The sequence below is a fragment of the Pseudophryne corroboree genome, chromosome 10, assembly GCF_028390025.1.
Source record: "Pseudophryne corroboree isolate aPseCor3 chromosome 10, aPseCor3.hap2, whole genome shotgun sequence".
Classification (NCBI taxonomy): Eukaryota; Metazoa; Chordata; class Amphibia; order Anura; family Myobatrachidae; genus Pseudophryne; species Pseudophryne corroboree.
In genome coordinates this window covers 71,983,739-72,009,262 of record NC_086453.1, presented here as the reverse complement: position 1 = coordinate 72,009,262, position 25,524 = coordinate 71,983,739, and the positions used below count along the sequence as shown (strand labels likewise).

The 25,524-nt window shown below is 46.7% G+C and overlaps 1 protein-coding gene across 3 annotated transcripts in view; it reads left to right on the top strand.

Moving 5' to 3' along the window:
* LOC134966037 (ly6/PLAUR domain-containing protein 5-like) overlaps positions 1 to 24,439 on the top strand; it is a 206,270-nt gene extending 181,831 nt beyond the window's left edge. Inside the window, exons 6-7 of one of the 3 annotated variants that reach the window (XM_063942499.1) lie at positions 20,294 to 20,437; positions 23,369 to 24,439. In XM_063942499.1, the coding sequence (XP_063798569.1) occupies positions 20,294 to 20,437; positions 23,369 to 23,763 (539 nt within the window). In that variant the 3' untranslated portion in view covers positions 23,764 to 24,439. The remainder of the gene's footprint in view (positions 1 to 20,293; positions 20,438 to 23,368) is intronic. The other 2 variants (XM_063942498.1, XM_063942497.1) reach the window with 2 other exon arrangements.
* Positions 24,440 to 25,524: the final 1,085 nt, after the last annotated feature.

The window sequence follows — 25,524 nt, the reverse complement described above, 5'->3', positions numbered from 1 at the left end:
GACACTGCAGTGACACTCCTAGATGGGCCCGGTGTTTGTGTCGGCCACTAGGGTCGCTTATCTTACTCACACAGCTACCTCATTGCGCCTCTTTTTTTTCTTTGCGTCATGTGCTGTTTGGGGAGGGTTTTTTGGAAGGGACATCCTGCGTGACACTGCAGTGACACTCCTAGATGGGCCCGGTGTTTGTGTCGGCCACTAGGGTCGCTTATCTTACTCACACAGCTACCTCATTGCGCCTCTTTTTTTCTTTGCATCATGTGCTGTTTGGGGAGTATTTTTTGGAAGGGCCATCCTGCGTGACACTGCAGTGACACTCCTAGATGGGCCCGGTGTTTGTGTCGGCCACTAGGGTCGCTTAGCTTAGTCATCCAGCGACCTAGGTGCAAATTTTAGGACTAAAAATAATATTGTGAGGTGTGAGGTATTCAGAATAGACTGAACATGAGTGTAAATTATGGTTTTTGAGGTTAATAATACTTTGGGATCAAAATGACCCCCAAATTCTATGATTTAAGCTGTTTTTTAGTGTTTTTTGAAAAAAACACCCGAATCCAAAACACACCCGAATCCGACAAAAAAAATTCGGTGAGGTTTTGCCAAAACGCGGTCGAACCCAAAACACGGCCGCGGAACCGAACCCAAAACCAAAACACAAAACCCGAAAAATTTCCGGCGCTCATCTCTACTAGCCACAGCAGCAAAGCAACAGGTCATAAAATGTTTTCTGGACTGTGCAGAACCAACACCCCCGCACTGATGCAGCCAACATCCTCCCACCAGACCATCAGCGATCCCTGTCCCCTTCCATTTTTACTTTTTCCAACACCTTAATTGGCTGCGGGCAGCCGGGGTCAGAGGACACAGAGAGAGGATAGGGAGATAGTGGGGGAAGACACAGAACAGAGGTCCTGTGCAAGTAGCAGCAACTGAAACAGCTGCCTGGCAGCAACAATGATAAAAGAACAACAGTTTAAAAAATGTTATGCCCCGAAAATAACAGGGAGGGTATGTGCCTTGGCATTCCCCCCCCCCCCCCCCTGAATCCACCACTGTCTGCAACCCTGTACCGGGAGGGTCCCTGATGTGGGTGTGAGCTGCCCACATTACTGCCCCCCCTGCCCAATCACCTCCCCCTCTAACCTGGGTCCATGTGTCCTGTGCAGAGGCGCTGTTGCTGTTGCTGAGAGTGCTGCCTGGAAGAGGATAGAGGAGGAGGGGAGAGAGCGCCGGTCGCCGCACGATGCACTTGCCTCTGGCTGAGGGGCAAGGGTGTATCTAGGAGTCTGAGTGCCCCTGGCAAAGTAGGGGACTGGTAACACCCCCCCCCCCCCCCCCCCCCCCCACACACACACACACACACACACACACCCACACAACACAATTTGCTTGTTATTCTAAATCATTGTGATGAAAATATTAAGTTATATTTTACTTCCATAAGTGCCCCACAAAAGAAAATGCCTCTGTTATTACCCAACACAGCACCCTCTCATCATTACCCCCCACACAGCACCCCCTTCAGCATTACCCACCACACAGCATCCCCTTCAGCATTACCCACCACACAGCATCCCCTTCAGCATTACCCCCCACACAGCACCCCCTTCAGCATTACCCCCCACACAGCACCCCTTCAGCATTACCCCCCCCACACAGCACCCCCTTCAGCATTACCCCCACACAGCACCCCCTTCAGCATTACCCCCCACACAGCACCCCCTTCAGCATTACCCCCCACACAGCACCCCCTTCAGCATTACCCCCCACACAGCACCTCCTTCAGCATAACCCCCCACAAAGCACCCCTTCAGCATTATCCCCCACACAGCACCCCTTCAGCATTACCCCCCACACAACCCCCCTTCAGCATTACCCTCACACACAGCACCTCCTTCAGCATTACCCCCCACACAGCACCCCCTTCAGCATTACCCTCACACACAGCACCCCCTTCAGCATTACCCCCCACACAGCACCCCCTTCAGCATTACCCCCCCACACAGCACCCCTTCAGCATTACCCCCCCCCACACAGCACCCCCTTCAGCATTACACCCCCACACAGAAACCCATCATTACCATATTGCGCTGTGTAGTGTCTGCTGCCAGGAGAGAGTTCCATTCTCCCTGCAACACAGCTGTTCCCGCAGTTGGACTCCGTTGGACAGCTAGGTGACATAGCCCCGCACCATCCTCTGCAGATCGCTCTCCTGGCACCCAGCCTCACTGCAACAGCAGCAGGTCCACGTCCTCCGCTACCGGCATGGAGCGCAGGGACAGCTTTGGCCGCTGGTTGCTGTACAAGGTGCAGGGTGCCGTCCCAGCTGCTCCAGTGAGTCCGTGCGCGTCTTCCGGCAGGGACTTCAAAAGCATTGCGCCGCCTGTACCTCCTTCCGCCGCGGCACCCCCTTTCAGCCAGCCGCCCCCATTCACCCCATTCAGTCAGGAAGAATTTGAACCGAGGAGGTAATGCTATCTCGTCCCGCCGCTGCGTATGGGTACAGGTGATTGGACAAGCGGATCCAGCGCTGGATACGCTGGTCCAATCACATCTGCCTCGGTGACAGGGGCGTGCTGTCCCTGTCAACGAGGCATTTATACTAGTGCCGCTTTCCCCACTATTTTCAATGGGCTTTTACTGCCCACTGATTGGCCCCACCCCCCGCTCTGTTCCCGTTCCCATTGTCATCGGCAGAATATGTGTCATAAGTATCTTCTTTATATTATTTTAATTATTAATAACAGGGGAGGCACTGCCTCCCCTGACTGCACGTCCCTGCTGTGCAGTGCAGTGGGTGTGCAGTCACGGCCGTTGCTAGAGTGTTCGGCGCCCCCCTGCAAACTATAAATTTGCACCCTCGCATACTTTACAAACGCACAGCGCATATAATGACCCCTGTAGTAGACACTTACACATGTAATGCCCCCTGTACCAGATACGCTTACACATGTAATGCCCCCTGAACCAGTGACGCTTACACGTCACCCCACCCCTGCACCAGTGACGCTTACACACGTAAAGCCTCCTGTACCGGTGACGCTTACACACGTAACGCCCCCTGTAGCAGTGATGCTTATACACGTAATGCCCCCTGTAGCAGTGATGCTTACACACGTAACGCCCTCTGTACCAGTGCCGCTTAGACACGTAACGCCCCCTGTACCAGTGCCGCTTACACACATAACGCCCCTGTACCAGTGACGCTTACACACGTAACGCCCCCTGTACCAGTGACGCTTACACACGTAACGCCCCCTGTACCAGTGACGCTTACACACGTAACGCCCCTGTACCAGTGACGCCTACACACGTAACGCCCTCTGTACCAGTGACACTTACACACGTAATTCCCCCTCTACCAGTACCGCTTACACACGTAACGCCCCCTGTAGCAGTGACGCTTACACACGTAACGCCCCCTGTACCAGTGATGCTTACACACGTAACGCCCCCTGTACCAGTGACGCTTACCACATTATGCAGAAGTCACACATACACACACACATATATATATATATATATATATACAAAAACACACACATACATACTCTACATACATTACACACATACATAGTCACACATATATACAGTATACACAGACACTGTATATACACACACACTCACTCTCTTTCCAGACACTTACCTAATGAAGTCTGGCTGGCCGAAGCTGTAGCAGCTCATCCTCCTGCTGCAGCATGGTCCCGTGTAGCTCCGCCCCTTACTCCAATCCAGCCCCACCCCCTTTGGCTCCCTGCCGGCCACTGAATGTCACACAGGGAAGGGGAAGGGGGAGAGGAGGTTTTGTGCTGCCGGCGCAGAGGGGGAGAGGAGGCTTTGTGCTGGCGGCGCCAAGGGGGAGAGAAGGTTATGTGTTTCCCGCACCGCTGCATGTGTGACAGCAGCAGGGATAACAGCAGCTTCTTAGCACAGGGATGCAGGGCAGGGAGAGCGCCTCTCCTTCCTGTTGCCTCCCTGCACTGCATCCCTTTGCTGAGCGACTAGCACCGGCCCTGTGTGCAGTGTCACTGACACTGCACAGCACTCTCACCTTTTACATTGGTCACTCAGTTCTGCCAGCCAGTCACTATTAGCACCAGTGTCACAATGCGCCGCATTACAGGGAAGTAGACGCACTAAATAAACTACAGCTCCCAGCAGCCCTTAGCGCTGGGAGCTGTAGTTTATTGCGTACATCTTCTTCCCTGTAATGCGGCGCGTTGGGACACCATCGCTAACAATAGTGACTGGCTGCTGGCGAGTCTCTGGAAGAACCACTGCCAAAGGGAGGACAGCAGCTTAGCTGCTGACAGAAGGAGAAACAGGAGAAGCATTCCCCGCCCCTCCCCGACTCACAGTACCTCCGGGCCCAATCCGCGGCACCCCCACACCCCCCCTCCAGTACCCGCAGTAGCTCCGGACCCCCTCCCCCACCCGCAGCAACCCCGCACCCGCCCCGCCGCACCACCGCATCCACCTCTCCCCCACCCAGGGCACCCCCGAACCTGCTAATCCCCCACTCGCAGTGGCTCCGGGCCACCACCCGTGGAACCCACTCACCCTCACCCACCTGTGGCACCATCGCACCAGCCCCTCCCCCACCTGCGACACCACCGCAACCGCCCCTCCCGTGGCACCCCAGGGTCCCATCCGCATCTTCCCCGCACCCGCCACTCCCCAACCAAAGCACCTACTAGGTTATTCATCAGGACCTGCGTGCACTGTTCACGCCATTGCAAGTGGCTTCCACCCCTTAACCATTGCACGCCCTTTGTCTGTGCAATATTTAACCACTCACACAATTATGATTGGAGGTAATACTCCATATAATAAAAATATTGCACGCCACAAGGGTGTGCAAGGGTTAAGCCCCTTACGACGGTGTGAAGAGCGCCCGTAGGGCGCGATGAATCACCTAGTATATATATATATATATATATATATATATATATATATATCTATATTTACACACACACACACACACTACTCAAAAAAATAAAGGGAACACTAAAATAACACATCCTAGATCTGAATGAATGAAATATTCTTATTAAATACTTTGTTCTTTACATAGTTGAATGTGCTGACAACAAAATCACACAAAAATTATCAATGGAAATCACATTTATTAACCCATGGAGGTCTGTATTTGGAGTCCCACTCAAAATTAAAGTGGAAAAACACACTACAGGCTGATCCAACTTTGATGTAATGTCCTTAAAACAAGTCAAAATGAGGCTCAGTAGTGCATATGGCCTCCACGTGCCTGTATGACCTCCCTACAATGCCTGGGCATGCTCCTGATGAGGTGGCGGATGGTCTCCTGAGGGATCTCCTCCCAGACCTGGACTAAAGCATCCGCTAACTCCTGGACAGTCTGTGGTGCAACGTGGCGTTGGTGGATGGAGCGAGACATGATGTCCCAGATGTGCTCAATTGGATTCAGGTCTGGGGAACGGGTGGGCCAGTCCATAGCATCAATGCCTTCGTCTTGCAGGAACTGCTGACACACTCCAGCCACATGAGGTCTAGCATTGTCTTGCATTAGGAGGAACCCAGGGCCAACCGCACCAGCATATGGTCTCACAAGGGGTCTGAGGATCTCATCTCGGTACCTAATGGCAGTCAGTCTACCTCTGGCGAGCACATGGAGGGCTGTGCGGCCCCCCAAAGAAATGCCACCCCACACCATTACTGACCCACTGCCAAACCGGTCATGCTGGAGGATGTTGCAGGCAGCGGAATGTTCTCCTTGGCGTCTCCAGACTCTGTCACGTCTGTCACATGTGCTCAGTGAGAACCTGCTTTCATCTGTGAAGAGCACAGGGCGCCAGTGGCGAATTTGCCAATCTTGGTGTTCTCTGGCAAATGCCAAACGTCCTGCACGGTGTTGAGCTGTAAGCGCAACCCCCACCTGTGGACGTCGGGCCCTCATACCACCCTCACGGAGTCTGTTTCTGATCGTTTGAGTAGACACATGCACATTTGTGGCTTGCTGGAGGTCATTTTGCAGGGCTCTGGCAGTGCTCCTCCTGTTCCTCCTTACACAAAGGCGGAGGTAGCGGTCCTGCTGCTGGGTTGTTGCCCTTCTACGGCCTCCTCCACATTTCCTAATATACTGGCCTGTCTCCTGGTAGCGCCTCCATGCTCTGGACAGACTGACAGACACAGCAAACCTTCTTGCCACAGCTCGCATTGATGTTCCATCCTGGATGAGCTGCACTACCTGAGCCACTTGTGTGGGTTGTAGACTCAGTCTCATGCTACCACTAGAGTGAAAGCACCGCCAGCTTTCAAAAGTGACCAAAACATCAGCCAGAAAGCATAGGAGCTGAGAAGTGGTCTGTGGTCACCACATGCAGAACAACTCTTTTATTGGGGGTGTCTTGCTAATTGCCTACTTTTTCCACCTGTTGTCTATTCCATTTGCACAACAGCATGTGAAATTGATTGTCAATCGATGTCGTTTCCTAAGTGGACAGTTTGATTTCACAGAAGGGTGATTGACTTGGAGTTACATTGTGTTGTTTAAGTGTTTCCTTTATTTTTTTGAGCAGTGTATATATTATATATATATATATTAGAGATGAGCGGGTTCGGTTCTCCGAGATCCGAACCCCCCGAACTTCACCTATTTTACACGGTTCCGAGGCAGCCTCGGATCTTCCTGCCTTGCTCGGTTAACCCGAATGCGCCCAAACGTCATCATCCCGCTGTCGGATTCTCGCGAGATTCAAATTCTATATAAAGAGCCGCGCGTCGCCGCCATTTTCATTCATGCATTGGAGATTGAACGGAAAGGACGTGGCTGCGTTCTCTCCCTGAAAAGCTCCATAATCTGTGCTCAGTGTGCTGAAAATATCTACGTTCTCTGCCTGAAAACGCTCCATATCTGTGCTCAGTGTGCTGCAAATATCTGTGCTTAGTGTGCTGCATTGTGGGGACTGGGGACCACCAGTATATAATTATAGTAGTACAGTACAGTAGGCCATTGCTGTATCTTGCAGCTCTGTGTCAAGTATACTATCCATGTCTGTGCTGCATTATTGTGAGCAGTATATAGTAGGACAGTGCAGCATTTTGGTGACCAGCATTATACATATAGTACAGTACAGTAGGCCATTGCTGTATCTTGCAGCTCTGTGTCAAGTATACTATCTCTGTGCTGCATTATTGTGAACAGTATATAGTAGGACAGTGCAGCATTTTGGTGACCAGCAGTATACATATAGTACAGTACAGTACAGTAGGCCATTGCTGTATCTTGCAGCTGTGTCACTTCTAGTATCCTGATCAGTGCTCAATATCTGCTGCATTGTTGTGACCAGTATGTATACTGTACTGTGCGACGTGTGTTATACACCTGGTGATTTTATACATCCTGTAATCTGTACTGAGCGATGTGTGAGATACACCTGGGGATTATACACCCTGTATACTGTACTGAGTGATGTCTGAGATACACCTTGGGTTTACACCCTATATACTGTACTGTGTGATGTGTGAGATACACCTGATAATTAATTATACACCCTGTATACTGTACTGTGCGATGTGTGTTATACACCTGGTGATTATACATCCTGTAATCTGTACTGAGCGATGTGTGAGATACACCTGGTAATATCTGTGCTCAGTGTGCTGCATTGTGGGGACCACCAGTATATAATTATAGTAGTACAGTACAGTAGTCCATTGCTGTATCTTGCAGCTCTGTGTCACTTCTAGTATCCTGATCAGTGCTTAATATCTGTGCTCAGTGTCAGTGCTACATTGTGGTGACCAGTATACTACAGTATAATAGTCCAGTGCTGTTCTCGCTGCTCAGTGTCAGTTCTCCGTAGTATCATCAGTGATCAGTATAATCAGTTCTCAGTATAATCAGTGCGCTGTTAGACGTGTGCCCGTTTTCCGCCATTAGTGCAGTGGGATTTAGACAATTGATGAAGTTATTGTGTCCCCGGTACAAAATCCCATCTAGATTCCACTTCACTAGGCAGGCGATAGCGAGATTTTACCAATTAATATCAGTGATTTATAATTATTAATTACAGTGATTTTGCCAAATAATTTCAGTGATTTTGTCATTTTCTTCCAGTGATTTGGACCAATAATACCACTGATTAGAACAAATTATTCCAGTGATTTTGTCCTTTTCTTCCAGTGATTTGGACCAATAATACCATTGATTAGAACAAATTATTCCTTAGCTTAGCCGTCCAGCAACCACAGTTCACCTCTTTTTCTCTTTTCTTTGCATCATGTGCTGTTTGGGGCCAATTTTTTTAAGTGCCATCCTGTCTGACACTACAGTGCCACTCCTAGATGTGCCAGGTGTTTGTGCCGCCCTCTTGGGTCGCTTAGCTTAGTCATCCAGCGACCTCGGTGCAAATTTTAGGACTTAAAATAGTATTGTGAGGTGTGAGGTGTTCAGAATAGACTGGAAATGAGTGGAAATTGTGGTTATTGAGGTTAATAATACTATAGGATCAAAATTACCCCAAAATTCTATGATTTAAGGTTTTTTTGAGGGTTTTTTTTTTTTAAAACATCCAAATCCAAAACACACCCAAATCCGACAAAAAATTTTCAGGGAGGTTCTGCCAAAACGCGTCCGAATCCAAAACACGGCCGCGGGACCGAATCCAAAACCAAAACCCGAAAAATTTCCGGTGCACATCTTTAATATATATATATTTATCAAAGAGCCCAACCCATGAGCCCCGACTAGAGTCTGGCCACACTCCTAAACATGGGCCCCTACCACTGTAATCCCCCGGTGGGCCCTTCATGCCCCAGTATGACACTGTGTATACAGAGTATATATACACTGCTCAAAAAAATTAAGGGAAAACTTAAACAACACAATGTAACTCCAAGTCAATCACACTTCTGTGAAATCAAACTGTCCACTTAGGAAGCAACACTGATTGACAATCAATTTCACATGCTGTTGTGCAAATAGAATAGACAACAGGTGGGAATTATAGGCAATTAGCAAAACACCCCCAATAAAGGAGTTGTTCTGCAGGTGGTGACCACAGACCACTTCTCAGCTCCTATGCTTTATGGTTGATGTTTTGGTCACTTTTGAAAGCTGGCGGTGCTTTCACTCTAGTGGTGGCATGAGACGGAGTCTACAACCCACACAAGTGGCTCAGGTAGTGCAGATCATCCGGGATGGCAAATCAATGCGAGCTGTGGCAAGAAGGTTTGCTGTGTCTGTCAGCGTAGTGTCAAGAGCATGGAGGCGCTACCAGGAGACAGGCCAGTATATCAGGAGACGTGGAGGAGGCCGTAGGAGGGCAACAACCCAGCAGCAGGACCGCTACCTCTGCCTTTGTGCAAGGAGGAACAGGAGGAGCACTGCCAGAGCCCTGCAAAATGACCTCCAGCAAGCCACAAATGTGCATGTGTCTACTCAAACGATCATAAACATACTCCATGAGGGTGGTATGAGGGCCCGACGTCCACAGGTGGGGGTTGTGCTTACAGCCCAACACTGTGCAGGACGTTTGGCATTTGCCAGAGAACACCAAGATTGGCAAATTTGCCACTGGCGCCCTGTGCTCTTCACAGATGAAAGCAGGTTCTCACTGAGCACATGTGACAGACGTGACAGAGTCTGGAGACGCCAAGGAGAACATTCTGCTGCCTGCAACATCCTCCAGCATGACCGGTTTGGCAGTGGGTCAGTAATGGTGTGGGGTGGCTTTTCTTTGGGGGGGCGCACAGCCCTCCATGTGCTCGCCAGAGGTAGCCTGACTGCCATTAGGTACCAGGATGAGATCCTCAGACCCCTTGTGAGACCATATGCTGGTGTGGGTGGCCCTGGGTTCCTCCTAATGCAAGACAATGCAATGTGGCTGGAGTGTGTCAGCAGTTCCTGCAAGATGAAGGCATTGATGCTATGGACTGGCCCGCCCGTACCCCAGACCTGAATCCAATTGAGCACATCTGGGACATCATGTCTCGCTCCATCCACCAGCGCCATGTTGCACCACAGACTGTCCAGGAGTTGTCGGATGCTTTAGTCCAGGTCTGGGAGGAGATCCCTCAGGAGACCATCCGCCACCTCATCAGGAGCATGCCCAGGCGTTGTAGGGAGGTCATACAGGCACGTGGAGGCCACACACACTACTGAGCCTCATTTTGGACTTGTTTTAAGGACATTACATCTAAGTTGGATCAGCCTGTAATGTGTTTTTCCCACTTTAATTTTGAGTGTGACTCCAAATCCAGACCTCCATGGGTTAATAAATTTGATTTTCATTGATAATTTTTGTGTGATTTTGTTGTCAGCACATTTAACTATGTAAAGAACAAAGTATTTAATAAGAATATTTCATTCATTCAGATCTAGGATGTGTTATTTTAGTGTTCCCTTTATTTTTTTGAGCAGTGTATATATATACAGAGAGAGAGAGAGAGAGAGAGAGAGAGAGAGAGAGAGCGAGAGAGCGCTTATGTGACCCACACCTTTGTGTTGGTCTGTTATTAAAATAAGGGCCCTCATTCCGAGTTGATCGCTCGCTAGCTACTTTAAGCAGCCGTGCAAACGCATAGTCGCCGCCCACGGGGGAGTGTATTTTAGCTTAGCAGGAGTGCGAACGCATGTGCAGCAGAGCGCCTGCAAACACCTTTTGTGCAGAACAAGACCAGCCCTGTAGTTACTTATCCTGTGCGATGATTGCTGAGACGAGTGACACGGTAATGACGTCAGATTCCCGCCCAGCAAACGCCCGGCCACGCCTGCATTTTTCCAAACTCTCCCAGAAAATGGTCAGTTGACACCCAGAAACACCCACTTCCTGTCAATCTCCTTGCGTCCGCCAGTGCGACTGAAAGCATCGCTAGAACCTGTGCAAAACCACAATGCTCGTTGAACCCGTACGCCGCACGTGCGCATTGCGGTGCACACGCATGCGCAGTTTTGATGTTTTTTAAATGATCGCTACGCAGCGAACAACGGCAGCTAGCGATCAACTCGAAATGAGGGCCAAGGTGAGAAGGGCTGAGAAGATGTGCTTTTTAACATATTGATAAAATATATATAAATTCTATCAACACTCTTAATAAAATTGATATTCACATTTATTACAATGAAAATTCACATAAAAATTGTCACCACGTTTGGCTGTAAACAATTGATTCTTCAATTGAATACAGAGATTCACAAAAGTATTTGCATTTGGAAAAAACACAGTAACCCTATGCATTTCGTCTCTTTGTAGATTTGTTCAGCCGGGTGTAGTACTGGTGACCGGCGGTCTCCTGACCGCCGGTCACCTTACCGACGCCGGGATCCCGGCAGCATACCGACGCCGGGATCCCGGCGGGGAGGGGCGAGTGCAGCAAGCCCCTTGCGGGCTCGCTGCGCTCGCCACGCTGCGCTCGCCACGCTGCGGGCTCGGTGGCGACCTGCGGTCGCCACGGGTTCTATTCCCACTCTATGGGTGTCGTGGACACCCACAAGTGGAAATAGTCCCTGTTGGTCGGCATGCCGACCATCGGGATAGTGAGCCGTCGGGCTCACGGAGGAGGTCATGTGACTGTCGGTCAGCTGACCGGCGGTCACATGAATACCACCCGTTCAGCCGTATGCCTCTATGGTTTTTCAATCAGATACTGGTCTCCTTTGTGTCACGTCTTAGGTTTTGCTGACATTTTGGTTGAAAACAGAGGTTCTCTCGGGTTCTCTCAGGTGCAGGGCCGGTTCTAAGAGTTGTGGCGCCCCGGGCAAAATATGGGGGCGTGGCTTCAATTGGGGGCGTGGTCACGACGCTGCAAGAAAATAAATAAATAAATAAAAAGAATACTTACCATCCCCGTTCCTGATCCAGACCCCCTCCGCCGGCGGCACCGCTCTTCTCCCCTCTCTCTTCTCTTCGATCTATGGGAGAGACGTTATTACGTCTCTCCCATAGAACAGCATAGACACTAGAGGTCAATTATGACCCCTAGTGTCTGTGCCACTATGCTGTGCGGTGCGCAATGACGTCATCGCGCATCACACAGCAAAGGTCCTCTACACGAAGGGAAACTAGACCGTAGCGTCTAGTTTCCCTTCATAGAGAGGACCTTTGCTGTGCGGTGCGCGATGACGTCATCGCGCACCGCACAACTAAGGTCCTCTCAATGAAGGGAAACTAGACGCTACGCGTCTGGTTCCCTTCAAAGCGGGGGGGCACAGCAGGGCACTGCGGGGGGCACAGTGGCGGATCTTGCCCTGGTGCGGCGCCCTCCGGATGGCGGCGCCCCAGGCAAAAGTACCGCTTGCCCGTGGCAAGAACCGCCACTGCTCAGGTGGCCCTCTGTTATAGGCTTAAGGTAACTAGCTGCAATCCTTTAGAACTCGTGACACATCATATGGCTGAAAACCAATAAACAGTAAGGATTCAGGAAATAAATGTTTCTTACGTCTTGACCATCAGATCCACCAGTCTCAGTGGAGAAGAGAAGCAAACAGCAGCAATTCAACAAAAAGTCTGAACAGTCTGAATATATATTTTATATATATATATATATATATATATATATATATATTGTACCACTGTAGGGGTGCAAGGCGCCTTTTCCTGGGGAATATGGCCGCACGCAGCAGCTGAGGAACAACACAAGTCCAGTTTCTGGTACAACTGACCCCGGCCAGTTTTATTGAAACAGAAAATAAAACAAACCCCAAAATAAAAATACCTTGCCTGTCCGGCACTAACTAAACATAAGATATTCCTAACTGTCACTAAACAAAACACAGAGTTCTTCAGTACATACTGTATAGCTTACTTGCATCAGAAAGCGTGTCTCTCACACACAGATCCTGCAGCCTTCCCAGGCAGTCTGCCCATACTAATCAGGTTAGAAGCACTATAACACTCTTACACAGCTGAAACCCTGATTAGCCCTCTGTGAGGCCAAAGACCCGAACTGGGCCCAATGTCTAGAACTCGCCTTATCTCTCTCTCAGAGCCTTTACCCAGCTTTTACAGCAAACTGAAAAGGTTCAGACAAAACAAAAAGCATTTTTCCTAGAAGTTAACATTTTCTAAAACATGTAAGACAAGAACCTGGGACAAATATACCTGCCCTCAAACACTATCCCAGTGTTCTTGTCACATATCCCCCTCCCCTGTTTCGACCTAGGGGCCGGAACACTTGTAGCCCCCAAACAGAAGATGCGAGACAATGCATCTGCGTTGGCCAATTGTGTTCCCGGTCTATGTTCGACAGTAAACTTAAAGTCCTGCAACGCTAGAAACCATCTAGTTACACGAGCATTCTTGCCTCTATTTACATACATCCATTTTAAAGGGGCATGGTCTGTCACTAGTCTGAATTGTCTACCCAAGAGGTAATATCTCAAGGTATCTAGTGCCCACTTAATGGCCAAAGCCTCCTTTTCCACAATGGCATACCTTTTTTCATGCTCATTGAGTTTCCTACTCAAATAAATGATAGGGTGTTCGTCCCCATCTCTGGTTTGGGACAGCACAGCACCTATCCCTACCTCTGAGGCATCTGTCTGTACCACAAATTCTTTTGAAAAATCTGGTGTTATCAACACCGGTTGTGAACACAAAGCCACTTTTAACGCTTGGAACGCCTTTTCTGCATCAGGGTTCCATTTCACCACATTTGACTGCTTCCCTTTGGTAAGGTCTGACAACGGCACCGCTGTGGTCGCAAAATTAGGAATAAACCATCTATAGTACCCAGTAATTCCCAAAAAAGCCCTTACCTGTTTTTTATTCACTGGACGAGGCCAGTTTTGAATAGCATCAACTTTATTCAATTGGGGCCTAATCAGACCTCTGCCTATGGTGAAGCCCAAGTATTTGACCTCCTCCATTGCGAGGCAGCACTTCTTTGGGTTAGCAGTTAACCCTGCCTCTCTGATTGAGTCCAGTACTGCTTGTACTTTAACCAAATGGGACCCCCAGTCTGTACTGTGAATTACCACATCATCCAAATAGGCAGCTGCATATTTTCTATGGGGCCTCAAAATTTTATCCATCGCCCGTTGAAAGGTTGCTGGAGCCCCATGCAACCCAAAGGGTAACATCTTATACTGGTACAGCCCCTCCGGAACCGAAAAGGCTGTTTTTTCTTTGGCGCTATCACATAAAGGTATTTGCCAGTAACCTTTGGTCAGGTCCAATGTGGTGAGAAACCTGGCTGTTCCCAGCCTTTCTACAAGCTCATCCACACGGGGCATGGGGTATGCGTCAAACTTGGACACCTCATTTAACTTACGAAAGTCATTACAGAAGCGTATGCTACCGTCGGGCTTCGGGATGAGCACTATGGGACTGGACCACTCACTGTTAGACTCCTCTATGACTCCCAGTTCTAACATGGTTTTAACTTCCTTAGAAATAGCTTCTCGCTGAGCTTCAGGAATCCTATATGGCTTTAAATGAACCCTGACCCCTGGTTCTGTGACAATGTCATGTTTTATTATGGTCGTTCGGCCAGGCCGCTCTGAAAATACCTCCCTATTTTGGATGAGAAATTCTTTAACCTGATTGTTCTGATCAGCTGATAATGTCTCTGACACCTTCACTGCGGGAAGCAACCGGGGTGAAGACACCGAAGGGCAAGGCTCCGCTGACAGAGACAACCTATCTTTCCAGGGTTTGATTAAGTTAACATGGTAGATCTGTTCGGGTTTTCTCTTTCCCGGCTGGTATACTTTGTAATTAACCTCATTCACTTTTTCCCTAATCTCAAATGGACCCTGCCATTTAGCTAGGAATTTGCTTTCCACAGTGGGTACCAAAACAAGAACTCTATCGCCAGGAGCAAATTCCCGTATCTTGGCACTCCGGTTATAGACCCTCTGTTGAGCACTTTGGGCCTGTTCCATGTGCTCTCTGACAACAGGTACCACGGCTGCAATCCTATCCTGCATTTGTGTTACATGCTCAATAACGCTTCTATAAGGAGTGGGCTGTCCTTCCCACGTCTCTTTGGCAATATCCAACAGCCCTCTGGGGTGTCTACCATACAACAAATCAAATGGAGAAAACCCCGTAGAGGACTGAGGAACTTCTCTGATGGCCATTAACAAGTAGGGCAACAAACAATCCCAGTTTTTCCCATCTCTCTCAACAACCTTTTTTAACATACTTTTTAATGTTTTATTAAACCTTTCCACCAACCCGTCAGTTTGGGGATGGTAGATGGACGTCCTGAGGTGAGTGACCTTAAATAACTTGCACAACTCTTTCATGATCCTTGACATAAATGGAGTACCTTGGTCAGTCAAAATTTCTTTTGGTATTCCCACTCTACTAAATACCTGCACCAGCTCCCTAGCTATCGCCTTGGTTGTGATAGTGCGTAAAGGGACAGCCTCAGGATATCGAGTGGCATAGTCCATAATTACCAGGATATACTGATGGCCCCGAGCAGACTTTAACAAGGGCCCCACGAGATCCATGGCTATTCTGTCAAACGGGACCTCTATAATAGGCATGGGAACTAGTGGGCTCCTGAAATGGGGTCTAGGGGCATGATACTGGCATTCAGGACAGGAAGAACAATATTCAGACACTTCTTTATAAACCCCTGGCCAAAAGAACCTTTGTAAAACTCTTTCAGTGGTTTTTTCTGCCCCTAAATGTCCTGCGGTAACGTGACTATGAGCTAAATCTAGTACCGTTCTCCGATAAGGCTGGGGAACTACCAGCTGTTCCACCACATCCTCACCCCTTTTGACAATGTGGTACAAGAGCTCATTACAGATGGCCATGTGGGGATACGTAACCCTGTCACCTGGTACCACAGGTTCCCCATTAACAATCTTAACATTCTCTCTAGCCTTTATTAAGGTAGGATCCTTTAACTGTTCAGACGCAAACAGATCCTTCTTTACCTCCAGGTCAGGCACGCTTTCAGTTCTAACTACTATGTCTCTGTTCCCGGCAAGAGGGTCCTCACTGGACTCCCCATCTGTCACTTCCCCAGCCAAACTAGCAAAAGGCAAAGGGCCAGAAAGTTCCGAAGACCCACGTACATCCATAAAATCACCGGTATTATCAACTGGCTTTTTACTTCTCACATCTGTTGATAACCGTGATTCCCACAGTTTCCAAAAATGAGGAAAATCCCTCCCTATTATGGCCTCATGCACCAAGGTAGGGACCAGTCCCACTTTAACCATTGCTGACCCACAACAAGTTTCTATATTCACCTCAGCAGTGGCATAATGTTGGGTATCCCCATGTATGCAAGTTACCCCAATAGGTATTTGCTGGACCTTTAAGGGGTTCACTAACCCAGCTTTCACGAGGGTAACTAAACTTCCTGAATCTAGCAAGGCCTCTACCCGGTTACCCTCTAAGAACACATCACACATTTGTTTTTCCAGCTCAGGTGAAGGTACCACAGTACAGGCTAACCTAGCAAAGAAAGACATTCTGCGACATTCAAAGGCAGCATCACAATGCATGGGTTCTTGCGTGACTGGGCAATTGGCAATAACATGACCTGGCATACCACACCTAAAACATTTAACCACACGATTATCAACCCGTTTGGGCAGCATAGACCGTTCTAGCCCCATTGGCCTGTCTCCAGGGCCAGTGTTTACAGTCTCTCCAGCCTTGCATTCTCTTAACCGCCCAGCAACGTTTTCCCACGGAACAGTCTTACCAGTCTTTACTGAAGGGCGCTGTCGAGGATCTATGGGTTGCTGGGTGGTCATCAGTAGTTCCTCTGCTGCCAAATACCTCTCTACCATGTCCACTAATTGGTCAGCAGTACCCGGGTTTCCATGGCTCACCCACTTGCGCAGGACCATGGGCAAAGATCTCAAGTAGCGGTCCATGACGACTCTTTCCACCATCTGGGGACCAGTTAATGTCTCTGGCTGTAGCCATTTTTTTGTTAGCTGAATAAGGTCGTGCATCTGGGAGCGCGGAGGCTTCTCCATGGCGTACAGCCAACGGTGCACCCGTTGTGCTCGTACTGACAGCGTGACTCCCAGGCGGGTCAGGATCTCAGTCTTTAGTTTATCATAGTCCCGAGCCTCAGCAGGGCTTAAATCAAAGTAAGCTTTTTGGGGCTCACCTGACAGGAAAGGTGCCAGCAGACTGGCCCACTGTGCTTTCGGCCAGTTCTCACGCTCGGCAGTCCTTTCAAACGTGGTCAGATAGGCCTCCACATCATCAGCCTCTGTCATTTTCTGCAGGAAGTGACTGGCCCGTATAGAACTAGAGCTGGTTGGAGCACTGACGGCCACATCTCCAACCCGAGCTGCAAGTCTCTGCACCACTTCTGCTAAGGCCTCTCTATCCTGACGCTGTTGCCTGTAAAGTTCATCAACAACTGCCTGCTGTTGTCTCTTATTTTCCTCCATTGCCACCTGCTGCTGTCTGTTGGCCTCCTGCTGTAGTCTCCAATTTTCCTCCATTGCCACCTGCTGTTGTCTCCTATTTTCTTCCATTGCCACCTGCTGAGCCGCTGTAGCTTGCAGCAAGGCTTTAAGCAGATCCTCCATGTCGACAGATTTTTCAGGCGGCTTTGTAGCTGCTTTCACCCAGGACATATATCAAACCCTCAGGGGTGAGTCTCAGTAACTTCACACTGGGCTGTATCTGCATAAACCACCGTTTTCTGCAGGCCTCACAAAGCTGCTGCTTTCACTTATGCGCAGAACGGGGTTGCTCGCATTCTCCACCAAGTTGTACCACTGTAGGGGTGCAAGGCGCCTTTTCCTGGGGAATATGGCCGCACGCAGCAGCTGAGGAACAACACAAGTCCAGTTTCTGGTACAACTGACCCCGGCCAGTTTTATTGAAACAGAAAATAAAACAAACCCCAAAATAAAAATACCTTGCCTGTCCGGCACTAACTAAACATAAGATATTCCTAACTGTCACTAAACAAAACACAGAGTTCTTCAGTACATACTGTATAGCTTACTTGCATCAGAAAGCGTGTCTCTCACACACAGATCCTGCAGCCTTCCCAGGCAGTCTGCCCATACTAATCAGGTTAGAAGCACTATAACACTCTTACACAGCTGAAACCCTGATTAGCCCTCTGTGAGGCCAAAGACCCGAACTGGGCCCAATGTCTAGAACTCGCCTTATCTCTCTCTCAGAGCCTTTACCCAGCTTTTACAGCAAACTGAAAAGGTTCAGACAAAACAAAAAGCATTTTTCCTAGAAGTTAACATTTTCTAAAACATGTAAGACAAGAACCTGGGACAAATATACCTGCCCTCAAACACTATCCCAGTGTTCTTGTCACAATATATATATATATATATATATATATATATATATACATACACACATACAGGTTGAGTATCCCATATCCATATATTCCGAAATACGGAATATTCCGAAATACAGACTTTTTTGAGTGAGAGTGAGATAGTGAAACCTTTGTTTTTTGATGTCTCAATGTACACAAACTTTGTTTAATACACAAAGTTATTAAAAATATTGTATTAAATGACCTTCAGGCTGTGTGTATAAGGTGTATATGAAACATAAATGAATTGTGTGAATGTAGACACACTTTGTTTAATGCACAAAGTTATAAAAAATATTGTATTAAATGTCCTTCAGGCTGTGTGTATAAGGTGTATATGTAACATAAATGCATTCTGTGCTTAGATTTAGGTCCCATCACCATGATATCTCATTATAGTATGCAATTATTCCAAAATACGGAAAAATCAGATATCCAAAGTACCTCTGGTCCCAAGCATTTTGGATAAGAGAGACTCAACCTGTATATATATATTGTCAAAATGTATAAGTGTGCGCTCATGTGGATCAAATATAATCTGTAGTAAAATATAAAAATATTGTCTTATAATGAAAATATTTTCACATGCATTCCTCACAAACGTGGGTGGCAGCTGATAACAAATTATGGCAATTAGAATGTGTAAAAAATAGAAGTAATCAGCGCCTAATAATGCCTAGAAAATGACGGTGGGGACATAGAATGATATTTAGTGAAAAAAATGGGACAAGCACTTATCTCAGATAGGAATCTTCGGTCCTCAGACCAATATCATCACAGTAATATGCAAAAGAGAAAAAGAAACAACCAATAGTGTGTACCGTTTAAACCTATATGTACTAATAGCATTTTTCTACTTAGTGAGTGTTACTTGGAAATGCTCCCAGAATATCACACTCCACAATAGCGTAGTAGAAAGATAATTTTTCACATTTAATTAAGTACATAAAATATATCCACGGTTTAAATTGAGCAGGTATCGCACGTACAAGAAACAAATGATATAGTAGCTTATCTGTCCATAAAAATAGGGTCCAGGATATCTCCCTTCACATTTACTTTAGTACATAAATTAAACCACGGTTTAAAACGAGCAGGTATCACATATACAAGAAACAATAGATATAAAAGCTTATCTGTCCATCAAAAGAGGGTCCAGGGTAACTCCCATGCGATACCTGCTCGTTTTAAACCGTGGATATATTTTATGTACTTAATTAAATGTGAAAAATTATCTTTCTACTACGCTATTGTGGAGTGTGATATTCTGGGAGCATTTCCAATTAACATTCACTAAGTAGAAAAATGCTATTAGTACATATAGGTTTAAACGGTACACACTATTGGTTGTTTCTTTTTCTCTTTTGCATATTACTGTGATGATATTGGTCTGAGGACCAAAGATTCCTATCTGAGATAAGTGCTTGTCCCATTTTTTTCACTAAATATCATTATATGTCCCCACCGTCATTTTCTAGGCATTATTAGGCGCTGATTACTTCTATTTTTTACACACACACATATATATATATATATATATATATATATACACATACATATATTTATTACACACACAAAATAGCATGACAAATTGTATCTTATTATTATTATTATTATTATTATTATTATTATTATTATTATTACTACTACTGATATTTGTGTTCGTAATATTATATGAGACAAAGGGGCTTGGTAAAACACCTGCTATGCTCCAGGTGGGGCAGATGTAACATGTGCAGAGTGATTTACATTTCAGAGGGGCATTTCCTAGCTGAAATATAGAGCTGCCCAATGTTTGTAAGCTGCATGTAAAGGCAGCCAGTGTTTACCCTGCATACAAAAATACATGTATTGCAACATGGTTTGTTCCAGATACAGAGTAACTTGCTTGATATTCTATGCTCCCAACTACGAATCAGTTACAAGTTATAGATAAGAAAAGCAATATAAAACATATATCAGTTTATTAAATGACATGGTACAGTACAAGGAATCAGTGTGTGACATGATCATCTGTAATCGCCCCCAGGACTGGACAGCTCAGGAAATGACCTGAGGTGTTTCTCCTGCATCAGCACCAATGTAACGCAATGCTCTGACGAAGTAGCGGAAAAGGTGAAATGTCCATTTGGCTTTAATACCTGTTATGAAGCGAAAGGCAGTCTGTCTATCGGTAAGTTACACTTTTCTATCCATCTATTCAGCTCTGAATGAAAAATACTATACGTTTAAAATGTAGGTTAGTAGAATTACTGTATATATTCTTTCAATTTATGTAATTTAATATTTGGACATATAGCATATGGACATAACCGAATACACAGAAACAGTCATACATGTCTACACACAGTCGCTGCTTTTTGTATCATTACCAGCAAAAGAAGGCAATGATCCGGAGCAGTGTCGGACAGGGGTGTGAAGGGCCCACCGGGGAATGCAGTGGGAAGGGCCCATGTTAAGGGATGTGGCCAGTCTCCTGAGGAGGGGTGTCCAGCCGGGATCCGGTCTGAAGATCGACAGTGTCTAGGTCGACAATGTTTAGGTCGACCACTATAGGTCGACAGTCACTAGGTCGACATGGATGGAAGGTCGACAGGGTTTCTAGGTTGACATGTGCTAGGTCGACAGGTCTAAAGGTCGACATGAGTTTTTCAATTTTTTTTTCTTTTTTTGAATTTTTTCATACTTAACGATCCACGTGGACTACGATTGGAACGGTAAAGTGTGCCGAGCGAAGCGGTAGCGGAGCAAAGGCACCATGCCCGAAGCATGGCGAGCGAAGCGAGCCATGCGAGGGGACGTGGTGCACTAATTTGGGATCCCTGTCACTCTACGAAGAAAACGACACAAAAAAAATATATCCTCATGTCGACCTTTAGACCTGACGACCTAGCACATGTCGACCTAGAAACCCTGTCGACCTTCCATCCATGTCGACCTAGTGACTGTCGACCTATAGTGGTCGACATAAACATTGTCGACCTAGACACTGTCGATTTGATGAACCACACCCGTCCAGCCACCACAGAGGCCTGGCTTAGAGAGTGCATTGTCTGGGTCTCTTGATAAATATATATAGTAAATACTACTAGTATATGCATGATATTGTACCAGATTAATAACAGCAATGCACTGTAGAAAATGCACCATAGTCTGGAACCTGATCCCTTAAAGAGGGTTTTCCCTGTACCCCTGTGGGCCAGTCCAACCCTAATCCGGAGTTACCCTTTAGTGGAGATAATGGCATACTGTATTGGGCCTGACTCTGCGCAGCACACAATCTGCATGTAGTTGAGCAATGTTTTGCAACTGCGCATTGCAAAAAATTCTGTAAACCCCTATGGAGCGTACGCAGAAAGGTACAGTAGTATTTCAGAAGGAATCAGAAAGGTGGGCATTCCTAGGAGATGATTGGAAGGTGGCTACTAGTGCACGCAGAAATGGGCCATATTAGGGGAATGTCTGGGCTGTGCTACCAGATGCGCAGCTGTAGACATAGGAGGATGTGATCAGACGGAGAAACTGCACCCGCTACAGGCATAGGCAAATGCAGAGGGGGTTTCCAATTGCCTGGATACCCCCACAATCAGGGAACTTGGATTGTGAAATGGTGCCCACATCTGAAAACAAAAACCATTCAGCTCAGGTGTGCTTGTCCTACTTGTACACCTAACAGCTTGCTGCCATCACTGAACCTGTATATGAATGAAATATTACATACACTGCACCCCTTCATGTGCTGGCCACCCTTGCTCTAATATCAAGCTGATAGGGTCTGTGCAAATTTTGATGGTGTGACCAATGGCGGCGTATAAGGAAGCACCAATCGGTATTACAGCTGGCACAGGCACTGAAAGTGGGTATCTTAGTCCTTGCATATTCGGATACATGGCTGTACACAAAGGAAGGAGTTTGTAGTGGCATTTTCATAAAGTCGCTACCGCCAATAGATGCTGCTTTTATGTGTGACTCAGGGTCAGGCCCTGTATGAGTAATAGCTGTTGTGGGGTTTATCAGCTACTGTCAGAGTTTTATTAGGGGTACACTCTAGATTTATTTCAGGGGAAAAAACAATTTAGCCTTTCTATGATATGACAACTTGAAAGAGACTATAGAGGTCTATATAATAAATCTTGGAGAGAGTTAAAGTGGACCGAGATAAACTACCAGCCAATCAGCTCCTAACTATCATTTTTCAAACACGTCATGTAGCATGGCAGTTAGGAGCTGATTGGCTGGTACTCTATCTCTTTCCTCTTTATCTTTCTCTAGGGTTTAGTACATAGACCCCATAGAGCCTGATTCAGAGGTGGACTCCCACTGTTTTACTTATGCTCATGCATCCAAGATGCACTGCACATGCATGGTGATGGTCACCACTGGTGGACACAGATTGGAGCTGCATGGAGCGTCAGCGAATGTCTCAGGGGCATGTCAATGTCAGGTACTGCATCGTTTGACACCAGCAGCCAAATACTGCAGACATTCTGTGCAACCACAGGGTCTAATGGTGAGGCTTATGTCTGCTTGATGGTGTGCCTTTGTGCGCACCGCGGTGTAATAGAGCTGCAGCCAGTAGGCATCTCAATAGACTGCCCATTGGCTGCAGCATTAGCATAACCACGCATTAGTGGCTGTAACAAACTTTGTAGGTGCTACTGCTTAGCCTCCACCTGTGACTCACCCCTTATTAGAGCACAGCTACAGATGAGCCATTACACCCGCTACAGTTCTAATTAGGGAATGACCGGTGTCGATATTACAAGACCTGGAACCAACAACTGTCTAGTTATCATTCTAAAGCCAGATACTGTACTGTATGCTGTTTATGTAGACTACTTACAGTAGGTGAAAAATGTCATGATGGTTGTATTCATCAGGTGACACCGACCTGTAATACCAGCCACTCTGATCGCAAAACTCCACTTCAATGAGTCAGACACGGCAAATCTAAACAAGTTATCGTTATCATTCTCCCCCAGAAGATCATTTAATTGGTTCTGTTTTTATGGATGGTCCAACCTTATTATTAATAAATTAAGTGGCAATCACGCTGAAATTAACTAATAACTAATTTTCATTCTATCCCTTCTGTCTTTTTCAGGTGATTTCCCCATTACTTTGTTTGTAAAACAATGTTCTCAATTCACCAGCAGCTCCATTAAAATAAATACAGGGTTGTACACACTCTCACTGGACGCCTTGCACTGCTCGGGAAATCTTTGCAATGGGAATCTGAAGACTACAGTTCCTCCTACTACTGATATCTCCACTACAATTCTTCCTTCTCCCACAACTGATACTTCCAGTACGATTCTTCCTTCTCCCACAACTGATACCTTCAGTACAATACTTTCTACTCCCAGTGAAAATACAACCCGTGTCATTACTACTCCCAGAGGAACAGCCAGGAGCCCTACAACATCTAGTAGCCTTACAGTAACCAGCCCTTGGTATCTGCTCCTGCTTACTCTGCTTCTTATTGCCTCCTCACTGTAACTACAGAAACAATCTCATCAATTTTCCAGATCACTATGGATGGTAAAAATGTGTTAAAATAGTTAATTATCCTTAATTCTTGAGAATGTACTTGCCTTTGAAGGCTTTGATACCTAGTAAAATAATAACATAGTTTCTAAGGTTGAAAAAAGACAATTTGTCCATCATGTTCAACCTGTTAGTGATCTCCTACACTGTAATATTTTAAAGACTAATTTTAACTGTGGTGAATTTTATTCATTACTGTATGTCTATTCCTCTTTTTTTTTATTACTATAATGCATGATCTACTCACCATAGCCCTGTATATCCTTATCCATTAGGAATTTATCTAGCCCATTCTTAAAAGTAATGACGGAGTCCGTTACTATTCTACCAGTCAGGGAATTCCAGATAAGTATTGTCCTTATACTGTGAAGAAACCTTTCCGTCTCTGGGGTATATTTACTAAGTTCCCGATTTTGACCGAGATGCCGTTTTTTCATCAAAGTGTCATCTCGGTAATTTACTAAGCACTAATCACGGCAGTGATGAGGGCATTCGTAATTTTTTGCAAGTTCAGGTAAAAAATTAAGAATGAATATGAATACACCATCGGTCAAAACGCGGCTGTTTAAGTATGAATCTCGGTCATTTACTAAGAAGTGCAAAGCAAAAAAAGAACAAACACTGCCGTGAAAAATTACAACTCGTAAAAAAGTGCTAAAAAAAAACAGACCTGCTTTTTTTATTCGTGATTGGATAGGCATGCACGGATCCATGAGATCCGTGCATGTATATCAGTGGGAAGGGGTGGGAAAGTGATTATTTTTTCAAAAAAAATTGCGTGGGGTCCCCCCTCCTAAGCATAACCAGCCTCGGGCTCTTTGAGCCGATCCTGGTTGCAGAAATATGGGGAAAAAAATGACAGGGGTTCCCCCATATTTAAGCAACCAGCATCGGGCTCTGCGCCTGGTCCTGGTCCCAAAAATACGGGGGACAAAAAGAGTAGGGGTCCCCCGTATTTTTAAAACCAGCACCGGGCTCCACTAGCTGGACAGATAATGCCACAGCCGGGGGTCACTTTTATATAGTGCCCTGCGGCCGTGGCATCAAAAATCCAACTAGTCACCCCTGGCCGGGGTACCCTGGGGGAGTGGGGACCCCTTCAATCAAGGGGTCCCCCCTCCCCAGCCACCCAAGGGCCAGGGGTGAAGCCCGAGGCTGTCCCCCCCCATCCAATGGGCTGCGGATGGGGAGGCTGATAGCCTTTGTTGTAAAAGAAAAGATATTGTTTTTAGTAGCAGTACTACAAGGCCCAGCAAGCCTCCCCCGCATGCTGGTACTTGGAGAACCACAAGTACCAGCATGCGACGGAAAAACGGGCCCGCTGGTACCTGTAGTACTACTACTAAAAAAATACCCAAAAAAAGACAAGACACACACACCGTGAAAGTATAATTTTATTACATACACACATACATACATACTTACCTTAAGTTCCCACGCAGGTCGGTCCTCTTCTCCAGTAGAATCCAAGGGGTACCTGTTGAAGAAATTATACTCACGAGATCCAGGGGTCCAGGCTCCTCGGGAAATCCAGGGGTAATCCACGTACTTGACAAAAAAAACAAAACGGTGTCCCGACCACGAACTGAAAGGGGACCCATGTTTGCACATGGGTCACCTTTCCACGAATGCCAGAAAGCCACTTTGACTTCTGTCTAAGTGGGTTTCTTCAGCCAATCAGGGAGTGCCACGTTGTAGCACTCTCCTGATCAG